Source organism: Daucus carota, chromosome 1 (assembly GCF_001625215.2).
Source record: "Daucus carota subsp. sativus chromosome 1, DH1 v3.0, whole genome shotgun sequence".
NCBI lineage: Eukaryota > Viridiplantae > Streptophyta > Magnoliopsida > Apiales > Apiaceae > Daucus > Daucus carota.
In genome coordinates, this window is record NC_030381.2 from 22,646,124 (window position 1) to 22,664,778 (window position 18,655).

At 30.4% G+C, this 18,655-nt stretch overlaps 1 protein-coding gene across 1 annotated transcript; it reads right to left on the bottom strand.

Annotated features, from left to right (window-relative positions):
• Positions 1-5,327: 5,327 nt before the first annotated feature.
• On the bottom strand, positions 5,328-13,127 carry LOC108205611 (AUGMIN subunit 4). The gene is made up of 13 exons (XM_017375588.2): positions 12,921-13,127; positions 12,716-12,763; positions 12,515-12,640; positions 11,832-12,185; positions 11,534-11,630; positions 11,132-11,171; positions 10,698-10,791; positions 10,519-10,590; positions 10,296-10,354; positions 6,748-6,816; positions 6,620-6,671; positions 6,053-6,130; positions 5,328-5,964 (listed from the first exon to the last, which is right to left on the bottom strand). The coding sequence occupies exons 1-13, from the start codon at positions 13,038-13,040 to the stop codon at positions 5,896-5,898; spliced, it is 1,278 nt and encodes a 425-aa protein (XP_017231077.1). The 5' UTR covers positions 13,041-13,127; the 3' UTR covers positions 5,328-5,895.
• Positions 13,128-18,655: the final 5,528 nt, after the last annotated feature.

An 18,655-nucleotide genomic window follows, 5' to 3' on the forward strand; every position in this document is an offset into this window, starting at 1 on the left:
CGTACAGTGGTTGCACTTGGATTGGAGTATCAGCTGTAAGTGCGGTACTGACGAGACATTGCCTTGTAAGAAATCTAACCCATCTCTTGAATCTATCGGAGCACAATTCAGGTTCCAAGTTCGCGCAATAGTTGGTCTCAGCGATAACAAATTCTCCGACCATTTTTTTTAATAATTAAAAGTTGAATTAAGCGAGAATTTTTCAAATGAAATATTAATTCTCAAATTTCTCGCAAATTTCAACTAATAATTAATTAGCAATTGATTAATTAATTAATAATTCGAATTAATTGATAAATTTCGAACTAAAAGTTAATTCACTTATATGGCACTAATCAATTTAAACTTCAAAAATCTATCCACCAAACAAGTCCTTAACCCAAATAATCCACACTAAGCCAAACGCGTCCTTAGGTTCAATTAACTCAAACAACCAAACAAGGCCTTAATTGAAAAAGCCCCAACTCAATCAAGAACCCTAAATCAAACACAGAGCTTTCGGTTTCCTAATTCAACAGCAGATTACAGATGTTTGGTCCAGTAGATTGATCAAACCCAGAGCCGAATCAGTCAATATTATCGAGTAGCTCAAGAACACAAGCCCAGTTCGAATATTTTGCAAAAAAATCGGCAGAGTTTCGTTACTAATCGAACGAAAACAAGTAACCGAGCAAGCGTGAAGCTTGAGAAACGAAAACCCAGCAAGTTTTTGATGAAAAATTTGAAAAACAGATATCGAACGTGTGTGTGTGTGTGTGTGTGTGTGTGATCAGTCGTGTTTATGTATCGCCTAGGAGAAGATGAAGTGAGACAAGACAATTCGATGTTAGGTTCAAATGTCTTAAGGGGAGTATATAAGTTAATAAGACAAACGAGGGTTTTATGGACTCGGGGCGACAATTTTAAATTGTCTTGCCGAGGGACGAGATAGAAGATTGTGTGGGCAAGACAAAAGATTGTCTTAGAGGGTTCATTTGAAACCTGGCAAGACAAATACATATTTGTCTTACTGAAACAGGTAAGGGAATGAACAAACGGTTCAGTAAGACAAAGAAAATTGTCTTACCGAGCCATACGACTCGCAAGTCAGAAAGACAAAGTAATTGTCAGCCGAAAAACAAAAAAAAAATATTATAGAATAATATGGTTTTTGATTTATTTTAAAGATAAAACATTTTGCAATTAAAATCAAAAATCTATAATAAAAACAATACTATATATTACACAAATATTTTGTAAATCCTACTAAGAGTTGTCATTCCTCACTTATATCTTTACTATTAATTCTGGCTAATAGGAAACCAGATAACACTATCTTCTCTTCTGTTGGCAATGCCCGGATTATTTTGTGGTGGGCTATGGACTTGATTTTGCTGAAATATACATGAACTTGCGTTTAATTGGGGTTTTAAAGCCTGAAATTTACAAGTTGTGATGTTAGAGAACCCAATTTGGGTATCAGAATTCTTCCAAATGGCAAAGTGTTGATAATATGTCGGTTTGGATTTTAATTGGTGGGATTATTTGAATGCAAGCTATCTATTATATTTAATCGAATGTTTTTCTAGTGTGTGCCTATGTTTACACAATAACAATCTTTTTTGAATCATATGACAGATTTTTATTGGTAGAGATCTGATTAATAATGATGACCTTATTGTATGCAAGAAAATGTTCACCAATTAATATTTGACATTATGACCTCTACTACTTATACTCCCACGCAGCTGACTACTGGCTATGAATGTATTATAAATTCAAAGTTAATAAATAGTTTATGAACAAATAAAAATAACTGATTTTGACTTGTAACTGAAAATCTGAGCTAAATACTATACAAGTAACACCCTCCATCACATCTTCATCAACCATCTATTAATAATACAATTTTTTTTGACAGAAAATACACTTGCTCGTATCGATATACGCCAATACTCCGAGGAGTTTCTTTCATTCAAAAAAGCTTATCATCTAACCGAAAGACATGAAATAATGTCCCAAAAAAAAACGTCCTAACTTGTAAGATCATGCTACCTGAAACAAATACGATTCATTAATAACAAGAAAATAAAAATAATAAATTTAATAATTAAAATCAGTATAGTTTATCAAAAGATGGTAAAAGTAAATGAAGTGATAAATATAAAAATAATTCGACAAAAAGAAGATAATATAAGAAAGAAAACTAGAAAATATATATCTAACCAAAGGGAGATCATTTGGCTAGATATATAACAAGATAAATAATTATTAGGAATATAATTAATAATATAAGTATTAAAAAAAGTTCAAATATAAAACTCTAAACTTCAAAAAATATCTGAAATTTTAAGTAACAAATTAGATATAATAAACAAGCCAACAATATGGCACCAAATTGCCATTAATCATGCCAAGAATCTACGCCATCAATTATGGCCACCCATAAATGGTACAAATAAAAGCCATAATCAAGACTATAAATAATAATACACCAGTTAACGAATTGCATTTAACTCTAATCAAAGAGGATTAAACATTAAGAGCATATATTTATTAGCAATTACTCGAGAAACAAAACAAAATTCAAAATTGAGCACCAATCAAGCAAATCAAATAAAATTCAAAAATCAGCACCAATCAAGCAAGTCAACTATCGATTTAATATAGCCAAAATTAAAGTCAACATTTACTACTATTAAAGCCAAATTAAATAAAATAAAAGTTGGCACCAATTTTACAAATCAAACCTTAAATCATGCAAGAGAATTATAAAAAAAAAAAGTTTTATTTCAAAATCACATTAAGTGATAGCACCATCACATCATAACCGACATTGAAGCACCATAATCTCGTTTATTGTCACAAACAATAACGACCTACAAACTCTAACCCCTACAAGCTCAGAAACATAAATACAAATAAACTTGTAACTCGAAATAAATTTGAAAAAAAGACAACAAACCATGCACGTAATATACAAAATAATTTTAACTAAATCTCACAAACTTTCTGACCTTCTAGAAAAATGAAAAAGACCAAAAAAAGAGTTAGAATTGGAACATACACGAACTATCTCAATAATTCAACATCAACAAAATTCACACATATCATTGGAGAAATTAGATGAAAAGGAAACAACAAGTGATCACAAAACCAATCATATATTAATCAAATCAGAATAATGATCTTAAGGTGTAAACTAGCAAAAGTAAGAGCACAAGAAACTTAAACTTTTAATCAAGAAAATCCAATAAAATATAGGCTCCAAAAGGCTATAACAAATAATCAAAACAACAACAATGCTAATCTTAAACATCTCATAAAAGAATGATCGAGAAAAAATAACAAGTGGCAAATACATGAATTCAAGACTATCAATATTCATGCCTATCTAACACTTATAGCCTAGCAAAATCAATATTATAGTAAATCTTCAAATGTTGAAGATAGCTTACCTTCGTTGTGGTGTAAATACACACAACAAACATTCATAAAATAACAAAAGGATAAAGAAAAATCATGTTAAAACATCAATCAATAATCATGTAACAACGTCGCCTAGTCACCGTACTCCGCAAAATCGAGATCTCGCGCTTGATATGATGAATCAGGCCGCCTTTGAGTATCTGTTCCTTGTCGATCACTTTAATCGAGACATTGTCGTTCGTCTACTTTTGGGGAATAATTAAAAGCAAATTGTAGGACGTCTTTGGAGACCCAACTTTCTGCACTATCCATCAAAAGGAGGATTTGATCGCCTGTGAGGCCTATGCCGACTCCACCTACCACTCGGAATTCGAAATCAGCTTGAGAAGACGCTGTTGTGTTATTACCGACTAATGGATGGATTTTGTTTAACAAGAAAAATGAAAGTTCTTCTCGATTAAGAAATGAACAAGGCATTAGGGCAATAATACAATTTTTATTATTAAAATTATGAAAGATTATAATTAATGAACAACCATCTATTGATAATAGAATACAATATTATTAGAAGTATAAAAGATTATAACTAGTGAAAATAACGTTTTTTTGAGTGCTATAATTATGGTTACTATTCGAGTTTTTCAATCAAAAATGGAGTAAAATAATATACTCCACCCACTATCACAACCAAAAAAAATAATTATATATACACTTTGAGTATCACAAAAAGAAATAACACTCCATCATCCACATTTATACCTAACTCTTAAATCGATATTCTAAATGTTAAAAACAGTCGATCTCACCCAAAAATAATAATCTCATTTTTTTTATTTTTTTAGATTAAAAATGTGATATAATCTACTTTCATCCCGAAACTGAAACTATTCGATCATTAAAATCAGCGTAGACTGATTTTACAGAATTCAGAACTAAAGATTTTAAAGAGTACGAGGTGTTGAATCATTGCAGTTCCATCTGTAGGTTCTTATTCCCCCGGCAAAAATATGTGACAACTAAAATGTATCTCACAAATACAATGCCTTGAGAATTACATTTCTTAAAAGCTGGAGTGAGCTGCTGGATTCATATTTAAAATTATACAGTCATTGTACTGCATGTATTTCCTTTTCTTGATAGGAAGCTGTCCGTGGAATAAAAGCATAACAAAGATTGCACATGCAAATACAAAATAGGAAAGGAAAAGCCATGGAGCTAAATCAACACTTTTTCATTTGAATCTTTAGTTTCAATATTATTCGGTTACTATAAGTAGCTCCCTCTGAAATACTTCACTTCAAGGTGCCAAGCACTCTTAGAAATATATAGACAAGTTGGAGAAATCGCAAACAAGACGATATGAATGTAGAGCGAAAGATATTTCATTATCACGATTTTTAGTTTTGTTGTCGCCTTATAAGTCTGCTTTAACTGCTTCACTAAACAATACTGCATGATATTTGCTTCCAGAAAGTTGAACTAAAAGTTTTTATTCACTGCTGTGATGGTTGCAAGAAGAAAGTCAAGAAAGTCCTCTCTAGGATGGAAGGTACAGCTATAGTCTTATGGTCATCAAACATCTTTTGGATATTGTATTGTCCTCTACATATCTAAATTTTCTATGGTCATCTCAAAGCAGGGGTTTACAAGACTCAACTTGATCCTACGGAGCCCAAAGTAACAGTTTTAGGCAATGTGGAGACACAAGCATTAATCAAGAAGCTACTGAAATATGGAAAGCATGCAGAAATATGGGGCTACAATAATCAGATTGGACATGAAGAAGAAAAGGATGTTAAGTCACTACTGGCAGCGAATCAAAAAGGAAGTTCCATACCAGACACTGAACAAACAAAATACACAGAAGACAAACTACCCTGCAGCATAATTGACAAGGAGGGGAAGGATAACACAGCGGCGATCAAAAAAACTGACTGCATGGAAAATACTTCTAGCACAGGATTAACGAAATCAGAACGTCCTACTTTCCCAAAATTAGGAGAGACCATTTGCACAACAAACCTAAGTATTATTCATGGTTCCAGTAAAACCAATAACAGAGGCGAACATACAGTATTACTACATGTTGGAACCTCGTCCCATAATAGTACCGTATTGTACAACGTATCCTTACACTTACAGCCAGGAACTATATGACCAGAGGGTTACATGTCAGCAGCCACTATACCAAGCACCAATAACAAGGGCAGGAGACTATTTCAGTGATGAAAACAGTGCTGGATGCCATGTAATGTAGTCAAGCGTATTATTACAATATAGTATAGATTATTTTAAACTTGCCCAGTGAGGCCCTTCATCTCATAAGCAGCTTTTTAACTTTTAACTCGTACATACCAAAAATTTCTCAAATCGTCATGCACAACACAAAACACAATTGCCCCCAGCCCCCCATTGCCTACTACTATAAAAATAATTCAGTTATGGTACGATAAAAATGAAGGGTCCATTGAACTACTGCTCTTCTTCTCAGGTGCTTGGTAAGCGCTTCAGATCCATTTCAACTTGGTGAATCGTCCATTGCATATTTTCCAGTTTCTGTGGCAACAAACAAAATTGTCAGTTCACACTTCACTGAAAAATAAAACTGGGACAAATTTGACTAATCTCAAACATCAATACTCACCTGCACTATGTCATGGTACTGCCTTGCAATTGTGTCAAAGTGAGGGTCCACACCTAGATATTCCCGAAGTCGTGTAACCTAAGAATAGAACATGGGACACCAAAGGTTTGGTAAAACCATTTCAAACTATTCAATATACTTATCTCATTAAACCAACAAGAAGCAAATACAAAGCCACATCTTCCGGATTAAACCCAAAAGGTCCAATTGATAGAGTACGGAGTTACATACTACAAAAGTCTTTAAAAACAAGATCAACATGACTTAGCAAAAAAAACAAGATTAACATGAAAAATCTACATAATAGTCTCACTCTCAATGAAAAAAAATAGGATTACAGAAACTGAATCATTTTCCAACTTAAACAACAGCATAAATAATTAAATAATTAAGTTGATTCCAGATATTTTGCCTATTACCAGTATTACAATTGTAAGTTTGCCAGAAGCAGTATCTAATTGCAAAAAGTGTTTTTCTTTGGGATTCATATATCATATAATTAATTTTTAAAGTCCACATCAGATCTGTATCAAGGAGAGAGTATTCTAAAAAGTGATGAAAAAGTACCGCTTTGTTATAGGAGAGAGAAGCCTCTTCTGTAGCTTCAACTAGATACTTCCTGAAACAAAAGATAAAACTAAGATTCTTCCATATGAACCAGGGACCGAAAGATTTTAAACATAAACATTGTTTACCTAATTTTGTGCAGAGCTGGAATTGATTCATTGGTGTAAGTATCCAGCAGGAGAATATGCTCCAAAACTCTGTATTACAAACAGAAAGGTTATATAAATTAGTAATCTACAAACTGATTGTGTTAGGAAGATTTCTTTCTTTTAAAATAAGATGTTATAAATGATTTTCCAGGTTAAAATATTAACATACAAGTCACAGTGAGGTGTTTTTCATAGATATAAACTTAATAGTCTCAGGAAATAAAAGAATGGACCCAATATCATATATACTTTCACTGAGGAAGTACATGCTAATTCTTTACATTCTGAAAGAATTATCAAGCTAACATAAATATGTGACAGTACTGGGTTTAAACAGCTTCTATTAATAGTCTGCTTCGTTCACAAATGTATAGCTAAATCTTACGAGCATTAAAGAATTCTTTCCTATAAGCAGAAAGAAATTTTTGTTGGAAGCACGTGATTTAACAAAACTGTAATATAATCTACAAGCTGATTGAGATTAAAAATACTTTTCTCTTGACAAGAAAATAATATCTTCTTTTAATAGATGGACAGATAATTTGTCAGATCAAAGAAGTAACACAAGTCAAAGTTGAGGTGTTTTTTCATGAAGGTATATACAGCAGGGTGCTTGAGCATGTTCTAAGTGTGCAACCATATAGGGCCCTTTGTTCAAGGAGGACTTAATTTTCATATATGCATATTTATATACACTAGCTTATAACCCGTGCAACGCACGGGCGGTTATAATATTTGTTATTTTATTGTATATATTTTAAATTGAACTAATTTTATTTTGAAAATAAAATTATGATAGAATAATATGATTAAATAAAAATTTTATTTAACAGCTGAATAAATTCTTAGTAGTTAATTCTGTCAAATAACTAATTAAAAATTACGTCGAACATATATATTTTAATGAGGAAGTTAAAATATACTTTTTTTATATGTTACAATTTAAGAAGACCTATAAACCCAGATATATATCAACCAACCAATATTTCGTTATTAATGATTAATAATATCATATAGAATATATTATAAGTTAAAGAGACGCGTAAATCCAGATATCGACCCATCATACTGATCTAATCTATAATATTTTAGTCTAATAAAAAAATAAAAAATATATTACAATATGTTATAAATTAAAGAGGTCCTGGGTCGAATACCAACCGGCTCGCCAAACTCGACCGACCGACCAACTGAACTTTTACTATTTCGGCTTTAGTGATATAATAATGTAAGTATAGTATAGATTTATAATATTACTTTTAAAGTGAGACCATTAGAGCATATAAAAATAATGTTAATGCATTTTAAATGAAAAATATCACCGGTTATTTATTAATAATTATATATAATAATATTATAGTTTTATGTATGTGTCGCCCGTTAGAATGGTAATTACTATGTTGCTCTATGTTATTTTAGAAGATTGAGTTATTTTAGTAAGAAAATATAAAGAAGATAATTTATATCAGTTAAAAAGAATAATTGGTTATATGGATAGGCCGTATTTCGGCCCATGTATCGACTAATGTTTTACTTTTTATAATATAGTATAGATATATAATAATATTGTCTTTTTTATACGTATATTCCATGTGTTATGTTTAGAAAAATCCGTTTTTAGTTAGGAATATGAAAAAGATAACGTGTTTTAGTTAGAAAGGGTAATTGCCATGTTGTCCAATATTAATTTTAGAAAATTGAGTTTTTTTAGTTAGAAAATATAAAAAAGATAATAGTTTTAGTTAAAAAGGATGTTTGATTATATAAATAGGCCCATAACTCGGCCCAAGTACCGACCGACCAAACTTTTAATGTTTCGGCTTTAATGGTAGAGTTAATTACAATTTGTAACCCCTAAGTTTGCTCCAAACGCAGTTTAGTACCTGAACTTTAAATTGTGGCAATATGCACCCTAAACTTAACATTCTCGTGCAAGTTGTAACCCCTAGTCAGTATTCCGTCCAAATCTACCGTTAACTTTAACTGTTTGAGAGATAACAGTGTATATATTAGTTTCTAGCAGCTACTTTACCTCCTATGACCCCTCAAAATATAATACATAATTTTTGAGGGGTAATAGGCGGTAAATAAGCTGTTAGAAACTAATGTACACACTGTTACCTCTCAAACAGTTAAAGTTAACGGTCGATTTTGACAGAATAGTGACTAGGGGTTACAACTTGCACGGGAATGTTAAGTTTAGGGTGCATATTGCCACGTTTTAAAGTTCAAGTACTAAACTGCGTTTGGAGCAAACCTAGGGGTTACAAAGTGTAATTAACTCTTAATAGTATAGTATAGATATGATAAATTAATAACAAAATATATTAACGTAAATTAGTTGAAATGTATGCATGTGAAATTGTTGTTGGCGTCTTTAGATCCATTATGATGATTTAAATCACGAGGAAAAGTTTGAGATTGAATAAATAAAAGTTGATGTTGTATGGTTGCACATATATTACATAATGAAATTAATATGAAACGATTTCAGAGTAGATATATTTTAGTTAAAGACCTTAACTATAAATTACACAGAGTAGATATATTACATAATTATGTTGTAATCATCATACATATATATTATATATAAATTTCTATTTTTTATTAGTTAAAAGTTGCACATAAAGATAGATTGATAAATATCTGGCAAAAAAAAAAAGATAGATTGATAAATAAAGTATTTAGAATTTGAGTATATACTCATGTCACTCTATTATTACCAACATTAATATTAAGATATTAAGTCGTGTAATAAACTGATTGTGTTTTGAATATTTCAGATATTAATGACCTTGTCAGTTACCCCGTATAATTTTTTTTTTCACAATATATATTACTTAAAACATATTTGATTTGCTGCTAAGTAGTCCAATCTTAAATTCATAATAAGGTAAACAATGTTATCAACGCGAGTGAAAGATGAAATAAAATAAAAAATTTATATTTAGACAAATAATAATTAGAAGTATCTTATAATGATTTTACTTATTCTTTTAAAAAAATTATGATTATCTAGGACACTTTTAGTTGATTTTGCACGGACATCCAAATTCTCAAGAACGACTCTGAGTAAAAACTTAATAGTACTAGCAAAACAAAATCAGCAATGAGCCCAATACTGTATATACTTTTTCACGAAGTACGTACTACTAACTCTTCACATTTTAGAACAATTATCAAGCTACACATGAGCATAGCATGAGCATTTGACAAATAAAATAAGACTGTACACTACAACGTCAAAACGAACAATAGTAAACCAACACACACAATCGCAAATATGAAGTTGAGAACAATAATATGGAAAAGAATGAAATGGAAAGAAACTCCCAACTACATAATGCATGTTGTACAATATACATACAAATATCGGTTATGAAGTATAAAGCTAAAAGGAACAAGGACTTCTGATATATCGATTTAGAAAATTAAGGTATTTGTAACTTTCCTTTCCAGCCATTCTTTCAAGTACAAACATACATAATGTCCAACAAAATGATGATAAAAAGGCTAGAGAGACAAACCTCAACTTTGCGCTCATCGTTTCACATCTTTTGCATAGCCAAGTCTTTTGCAGTTCATCCTGTTTAATATGACTAAATTCAGTGGTTCCATTGATGATAAAGGGAGAAAAATCTAATGAAATCCTGGATCTATGTTCTACATTTGACACACACGTGTAACATAGACATAATCAAGTCTCATGTATAGCCTTAACCACAATGTACTTTGAAGAAGCAAGCTTACATATTTATGTTGATGTTGCAACTTCAAATCTTTGACAAGCTTGATAAGCACACCAAGAATCTGCTCCAAGACCTTTTCAAGAGAAAAAAAACAAATAGGGCAAAGTAGCGATATAGACAAATAATAACAAACAAGGATAAACCTACATATATTATGCGCATGTAAACTTCTTCACATACATTATAATACTCAGCAAACTTCCTATCCGCAGAATATAGATCCTCACGCAAAGCTGCTTCCTCCCTTTCAATCTCCTCAATAATTAACTTTACTCTTTTGGTATCACAAAAAGATAAGAAATTGTTGATCAGGACATAATATAAGGACGGATAATGCTCAATAGATCATGACCCACAAGAGGCACAAAGTATTCAATTAATTATGACTATTCCAGAAATGGACAAACTAATAGTAGATTTGAATAAGATTCACAAAGAAAAACTGAAATTGGAGAAATAAGACTGGTCAGGAATTTAAAGGAACTCTATATATTAGCTAATCAGTTCCACTGATGAGGCATGAAAAGAGCCCAGAAGTTAATCAAGAGTCAATTTATTGGCTAGGACTTGATGAGAAAGAATATAAGCACTGTGGATATGGGAAAACCACAAACCTTTCTGGAAGCCTGGCACTTGAATTCCCAGATGAAGAATCTGAACAAATAAGTAAAGTTTCAAATAAATTTATTACGTGTAACCCAGTCTTGCACTAACATATACATAAGGGATTACATAATCAGCTAGGTAAGAATCATATCTCAAGCCCATACAAGTGACACAAGTTAACCAACTCATTCTTGAGAATCATGCAATGAAACGATAATATAAAGAAAAGCAAAAATCACCAGAGGGCCTATTTGGAAACAACCATCCACTTCTCAGTCTAATTGGAAACAAAAATCCATTTCTCATCTTGAATGAATTTGGCATGTATGTCGTGCACATGGATGACTGGTATAACTGAGTAGGAATACAAGTGGCTATGTACAAGGGTAAATTCAGTTATCAAGTCTCACCAATGTCATCAATGAAGGCATCTGCTAACTTATCACATTTAGCTTTTAAACGACTCTCAATCTCGCGGAGCAATGGCATCTGATATTCTGTCATATCCTATAAATTCAACGATATGGTCAATAATATTGTTGAGTTGAACTACAACAAATTCACGATTTCACATAGAAAGGGGTAAAACCCATCAAAAAAAGCTCAAAAAGGCAAAAGAATTGTACATCATTAATCGTAAATGCAGGTCAAATAGTGTAAAAAATGCCAAAAAAAAGAAGTATTTAAAGAAACTGTTTATCATCTCACATTTGACAGAGGTTCCTGTTGAAGTTGAGTTCTCCACAAATAACTAGGAGTTATTCCAAGAAATCGATCAGGTACACCCCCAACTTCAGGTTGTCCTGTGTCTGTAGCATTGCTAGAGAAGACACTACCTGAAGGGCCGACAGGGCCAATTGCAGACAGATTTGTGTAATTCGTGGAGTTTGAGCTTGAGGTTATAGTAACACTGGTATTTGAACTGTCAAGTGAGCTTCTTGACATCGCGCTCCATTTTTCAATTTCTTCTTCATTAACCTCCCCATCTTTTGATATCATTGGCAATCTCAATCTTTGTGCTGCTTCAGCAACTGTCAAACGATGCTCAAGGGTCTCATAAACCTGAATTATACATGTTTACTTTGTTACTTCATAATCAAAACAAACTATACCCTGAGGATAATAACTACTTTGCAAATCTCTCATAACATGTCGAGCATCTTTCTAGACTTCTACTGGAAAAAATATAACTTTCGTCTAATGAGGCACTTGGCTATTGACTGTTTTCAAAGAGTGGTCTAGCAGCCTAAGATAACACAAAATGCCTTCAACTCACTAAAGTAGATAAACTAGAAACACAAATAATAGATCATCAAAGGAAACAAAACCACCAAAAATAAAAAGAATTAAGAAAAGAATTGAGCTCAGACACATAGTCAAGAGGCAGAAACCTGAGGAGAGCTTTTCAAGCCAAGCTGAGGATATAGAGACTGAATATCACGAGTGCTGCCAAGACTAGCGACGGAAAGTGCCTGCTGGTAATCCTCTACCATTGCATTTGCTTCACAATATACAGCCTACAAAAAATATAATCATCTACAAAATATACCCAGCAAATTAAAATAAAACCCTAATTGATCACAAAAAGATACCATTGCTTCCAAATAGCGCAATCTCTCTGTGGCCATTTCTTCTCTTGCCTGCAACGTCCACAATTAAAGTTCAAATTTGCCTAAAATGAATGAATGGATGTAAGGACCAGCCTAGATATAGTTGATATACAGATACTCACTACAAACATACATATGAGAGAGAGAGAGAGAGAGAGAGAGAGAGGGAGAGAGAGAGAGAGTTTACGAGTTGGAGATCATAGTGGGCGGATTTGGAGACGAGAGATCCATCAGGAGCCAAGCAATGGCGTTCCAATTGATCGATAAGTTGAGTTACATCGGCCGGTAGGTTTTGCCCCTTCACCATTTTCGTTCACCCTGCTGATTTTGAATTCTAATTTGCATCGCGACCCACTCCCTCCTCCGCGCGTGATATATATTTTTTAGTTTTAAAGCCGCGCTACGCATGCCCTTATAAAAATTCATAATCTATTATTATTATTATTATTATTATTATTATTATTATTATTATTATTATTATTATTATTATTATTATTATTATTATTATTATCATTATTATTATCATTATTATTATTATTATTATTATTATATATCTAATTATTATTATTATATACTCCCTCTGTCCCTCTCATTTCTTTACCGTTACTATTTTGGGATGTCCCTCTCATTTCTTTACGTTACTATAAATAGTAAGTTTTTCCCATCATTACACCCACTATCTTCCCCCACTATCTCATATTTAAAAATAAAAACTACTATTACACCCACTACTTTCCTCCAGTATCTCAAATCTATTACTCCCTCCGTTTCAAATTAGATGTCCACTTTAAAAAAATCACACAGTTTAAGAAAAGTGGTTGTTCACAAATTAATTGCATTAAATGATCAAAATATGTGGAGTGAGATATATCTAGGAAATATAAATAAGAGATATGTGGAGTAGAATTGACTTTGGAAATATGATTCCGCATTGAAAGTTGAAGTGGACAAGTAATTTGAAACAAAAAATTTTCTTGAAAGTGGACATGTAAATTGAAACGGAGGGAGTATTAAATATTGGTAGGTCCCACCAATTTACCCACTTTTCATCTAACTTTACTCATTTTTCATACATTGTCTTGGTCTCCGTGTCCCCCTCCAATGTAAACAATTGAGGGGGACGGAGGGAGTATCTAATAGGAGAATTTTGAGTAATTTAATTCGGAACGACAAATATGCCCTTTGCTCATTATACATATATTTATATAGGCCAACATTTCAGAAAGGGACTCCTTATATGGAGTTACATAGTGCGCCACTATAAATCATCAATTTTATTATAAATTTTGTTATAAAATACATATAAAACGTGATTCTAATATAGAATACTATAAATTAAATCTATTTTAAGTAATTTAACACTTAAAATTTGATTAAAAAAAGTATATTTTCGAAACTGATTCTAAAACAGAATAATTCTGGATGATTATTATTCTGTTATAGAATCATGTTGAGATATTGCATAATTTTAGATGATCTTTGGAATAAAAAAATTGTATAACTTCGTTTTCGGTTTAACAATCAAAATTTGCAATTATATTTCATAAAAAATATAATAGAATATATATTATTAATATATTTATAATGGTGTGCTACATAACTCCATATAAGAGGGTGTGCTATGGAGTGCTATCCTATTTATATATATCAAGGTTATTATTGACTTTTAATACTAACATATTTATTAACCACTAATGTGTAATCATTAAATATACATTAATTACTTTTAAATTAAAACTTCAAAACATATACGTATATTATTTTTATAATTATGATTTAATATTGGGAACGACAAATATGCCCTTTGCTCATTATACATATATTTAATATTAATATATATCAAGGTTATTATTGACTTTTAATACTAACATATTTATTAACCACTAATGTGTAATCATTAATATACATTAATTACTTTTAAATTAAAACTTCAAAACATATACGTATATTATTTTTATAATTATGATTTAATAATAAATAAATAAATATCCAGTGTTGTAAAAAGTATAAATCAGAAAATCTGCGATTAATCAGGATGATTAATCTAATAGAGCAACTTTTTATCAAATCGGATAAAAATCCGTCCAACTATACATTAATCGGTTAATCGTCATTTTTTTGAATGATTAGCACAATAGAGCAACTTTTTATCAAATCGGAACGAAATCCGTCCAACTATACATTAATCGGTTAATCGACATCTTTTAGAAAATTGTATGTATCTATAAATGATATTTAATTATTACGATTTAATAAATTATATATATACATATGTATATATATATTAGAATAATTATAAATATAATATATAACTATATTACAAAGACTTTGATTCGGCAGGAATCTCATTTCTTACATCAATTTTTTAATAATTTTAGGTGAGTGGTAATTTAATTATATAATAAAATTTTAAATAGTCTATGTTTTTTGTATTTATATTTTAATAAATATCATGATAGTGAGGATATACGCGCGCGCGCACATACATACATATATAGACACACATATTAACCAATTAATCATCGATTTAACCGCATTTTGCCAAATCCGGTTAAAAATCCGTCCGATTATCGATTAATCGGCCGATTTTTAAAATATTTCATTATTATGATTTAATAAAATTATATATTTATATATATGAATAATTATAAATATAATACATAACTATATGACAAAGACTGTGATTCGGCAAGAATCTCATTTTTTATATCAAATTTTCAATAATTTTAGAAGAGTGATAATTTAATTATTATATAATAAAATTTTAAATAGTGTATATTTTTTAATTAATATGATAATAGTGAGGATAGATGTGTACACATATACATCAACATAATATGACTTAAAATATGAATAAATATTAAATTTAATTTTTTTTATAATATAAATAATCTCAATTTGAGAAAATTGAACAAAGAGATACAATATATATTGGAAAAATAATTTAAAGCACCCCGTGCTTCGCACGGGCTAAGAAGCTAGTTTTTATAATAACGACGATAATTTATAAAAGTGACATATTCTATCTGTTTGGATGAACTTAAAATAAGTGCTTCTTGATTAAAGTAAATAAGTGAACTAGAAGTTAGAAGCAAATAAATGATTAAAGTGTTTAGGAAATGAGTAGAAGCTATTAGAAAAAAAACTAGCATTTATAATTCTAAAAAGTGCTTCTGCTTTTTTACACAAACAGGTTAAGAAAAACAGAAGCCAACTTCTTCTGAAAAGAAGTACTTCTCCCCTCGTCCCAAACAGGGACAATATTGTTGTGTAACTTTGTAATTTTTAATATTAGCGGTTTTAATAGTGCACGTAATTTATTTATTCGATATTGCCTCGAAAAAATGAAGAGTGGATCTAAAAGATGAAAGCTGTAAGGCTTGATATGTTTCCTGCTAAGAAATAGTTGACAATAAAAAAAATTATTAGACATTCAATTATGTTCAAAAGAAATTATTGTAAGAGAATAAGTTCCTCTTCTTGTAATTTTCCGAACTCATTAAAAATTATTCTATTCTATATGAATATAATATTTTATTAATTTTGTAATAAAATGGGTAAATTAAATTAATAAAATACAAAAATTTATGATTTTATATCGGAACAACATTGAGAAAATTCTGAATATATTTTGAATATTAAAATTTATGAAAATGCTTAGAAGTATAGATGATTCTGAAGATTGTAATAAAACTAACTCAATTTGTAAACAGCCACTTTTAGGATAATCATCCAAAACCCTTAAATATAATCGAACTTTATATACAATTAAATTGGGTGCGGTATATCTCTACTGGACGGGAACTCTCTGAGATGAACACAACTTCAACAGAGGTAAAATACTTTTTATAAACCAATTAGTCCATATTGGGAACGTATTACCCAATGATACAAATTTTGACGGGGCTTTAACAGCTAGTTTGATTGATCTCTGCGCGGACATGCATGATTATTTTATTAATGTTTGATGGGAAATTATCAATGGTACACTCGCGTTTTTGGCTTTTCTAGATGGTACGCAAAATATTTTTGACTTTCGGTTTGTACACTCAGATTATTATACCATTCTATATCATAACCTTGCCGTCAAATTTTGTTAAACAAACGTTTATTCCACCTGTTATTCTCTTTTTTCTTCTTGTTTTCACTCAAACCTCCCTCGTCTTCCTTGCCTACGACGTTGTTATTGCAATAATCACCGGCTAACTAAGCCAACAATAGTTTCAGGCAACAACCCCTTCATCCAGTCTCCGTCCCTCTCCTACCTAAACACAACTCACCTCACCATCATCGAGCACCACAACTCTCGCGGCCTCGCTTACCCCATCTGTTGCGACAATCGAACACTAAACAAAATCCATCAATTCAACCACCACTGCCAATATAGTACTGCCTTCACGATCGAATCGTGAACCAACTACTGTTGCTCCGCCAACAAAGCAACCCACCACCATCTGATTCCTCTTTCTCGCGATACATAATCACCGCAAGTCGTCGTCATCTCCTTGAATGACAAAATCAACAACACACAAGCCTATACACATACACACACACAATCACATACACATTCGATCCATATCTCGATCATATATATTAAAGAGGGAAAAAATTAAGAAACTTTTTAATCTTAAAATTCTTCATCTATATTCCCAATTTAATTTTTGTTATTTCATAAAGTAATATAGTTTATTAATAATTATTTTATATTTATTTTTTAGTCATATTATAATTAAATGTGAATTCATATTTGATTAATTAATTAATTTTTAAAATTTATTATATTTATATTGATTGATTTTAAAATATTTAGAATTCTTCACAAATTCCTAGGGGGAATTTTATTTCCATTCGAATTGGGGTTCAAAAGCAAACTTTACCTTATTAATATCACGGGGCGAATTCGGAAATTGAGAGGATACTGAATACATATTGTTGTATAAAAAAACACTTGACATTTGATTTGATTGAAAAGAAAAATAATTTAATATGTGTTTTATTTAATATAATAGTTTGTCTATTTTAAATCTAAAAAACTTAAGAAACAATATTATTTTCTTAAAATTTTACTCATATTTGTTATATAATTGTGCAAATGATATGTAAATGATTTACACTTAAATTTATATATTAAGAAAATTATTTCATATATAAAAAAATAACCGTTCGATGCGTAACACGGGTAAAACGCTAATAAGTTATAATTTGTAAGATAGTATTTTGTGATTTACAAAAATAGTTGTTCTCCGTTTGATTACAACGAATATTTTGCAGAACATAATCTACAGGTTGGATGATCATAAACATTATAAAATAATTAAAATTTAAATGACTAGATTAAATTTTATCCAATTTTGAATTCTAATATTCTAATATTTGAATTTCATAAAATTTGGATCATATTTTATATATTTTGTTTCGATGTTATTATATTTATTCAGTTATTATATTTATTTTGATTTCTGAGTATTCGGTTATCCATGTCATGGTTGCTCTTCAAATTCAAATAAAGTTATAGAAACTCATAACATTTAACAAATTAGATTCATCAGATTACGTTGGTGTTTGATCATGCTTTTAACCCAATTTCTGGCTTTAAAGTTTAATAGGTTATTCATATCGTAAAGAATTTATAATTCAATTTCTGACATATAATCATTTAAAAATTAGAAACAAGTTATTCCTACTATTTGGTTTCAAAAAAAGTTATTCCTACTATTTGTATATAAAATTTATAAATCAATTTCCGACATGTAAGCCAGAATCTAAGAAAATGAAAATTCTAAAAAAATTGAAAATTCTAACATATTTTAGGCTGTGTTCACTTCATAGAAAGGAATGAGGGGAGAATGGAATGAAAAATTATATAGAAGTTTTAAGAAGAAAAAAAGAAAGTATGAAATAATAGTGACAAAATATGGATGT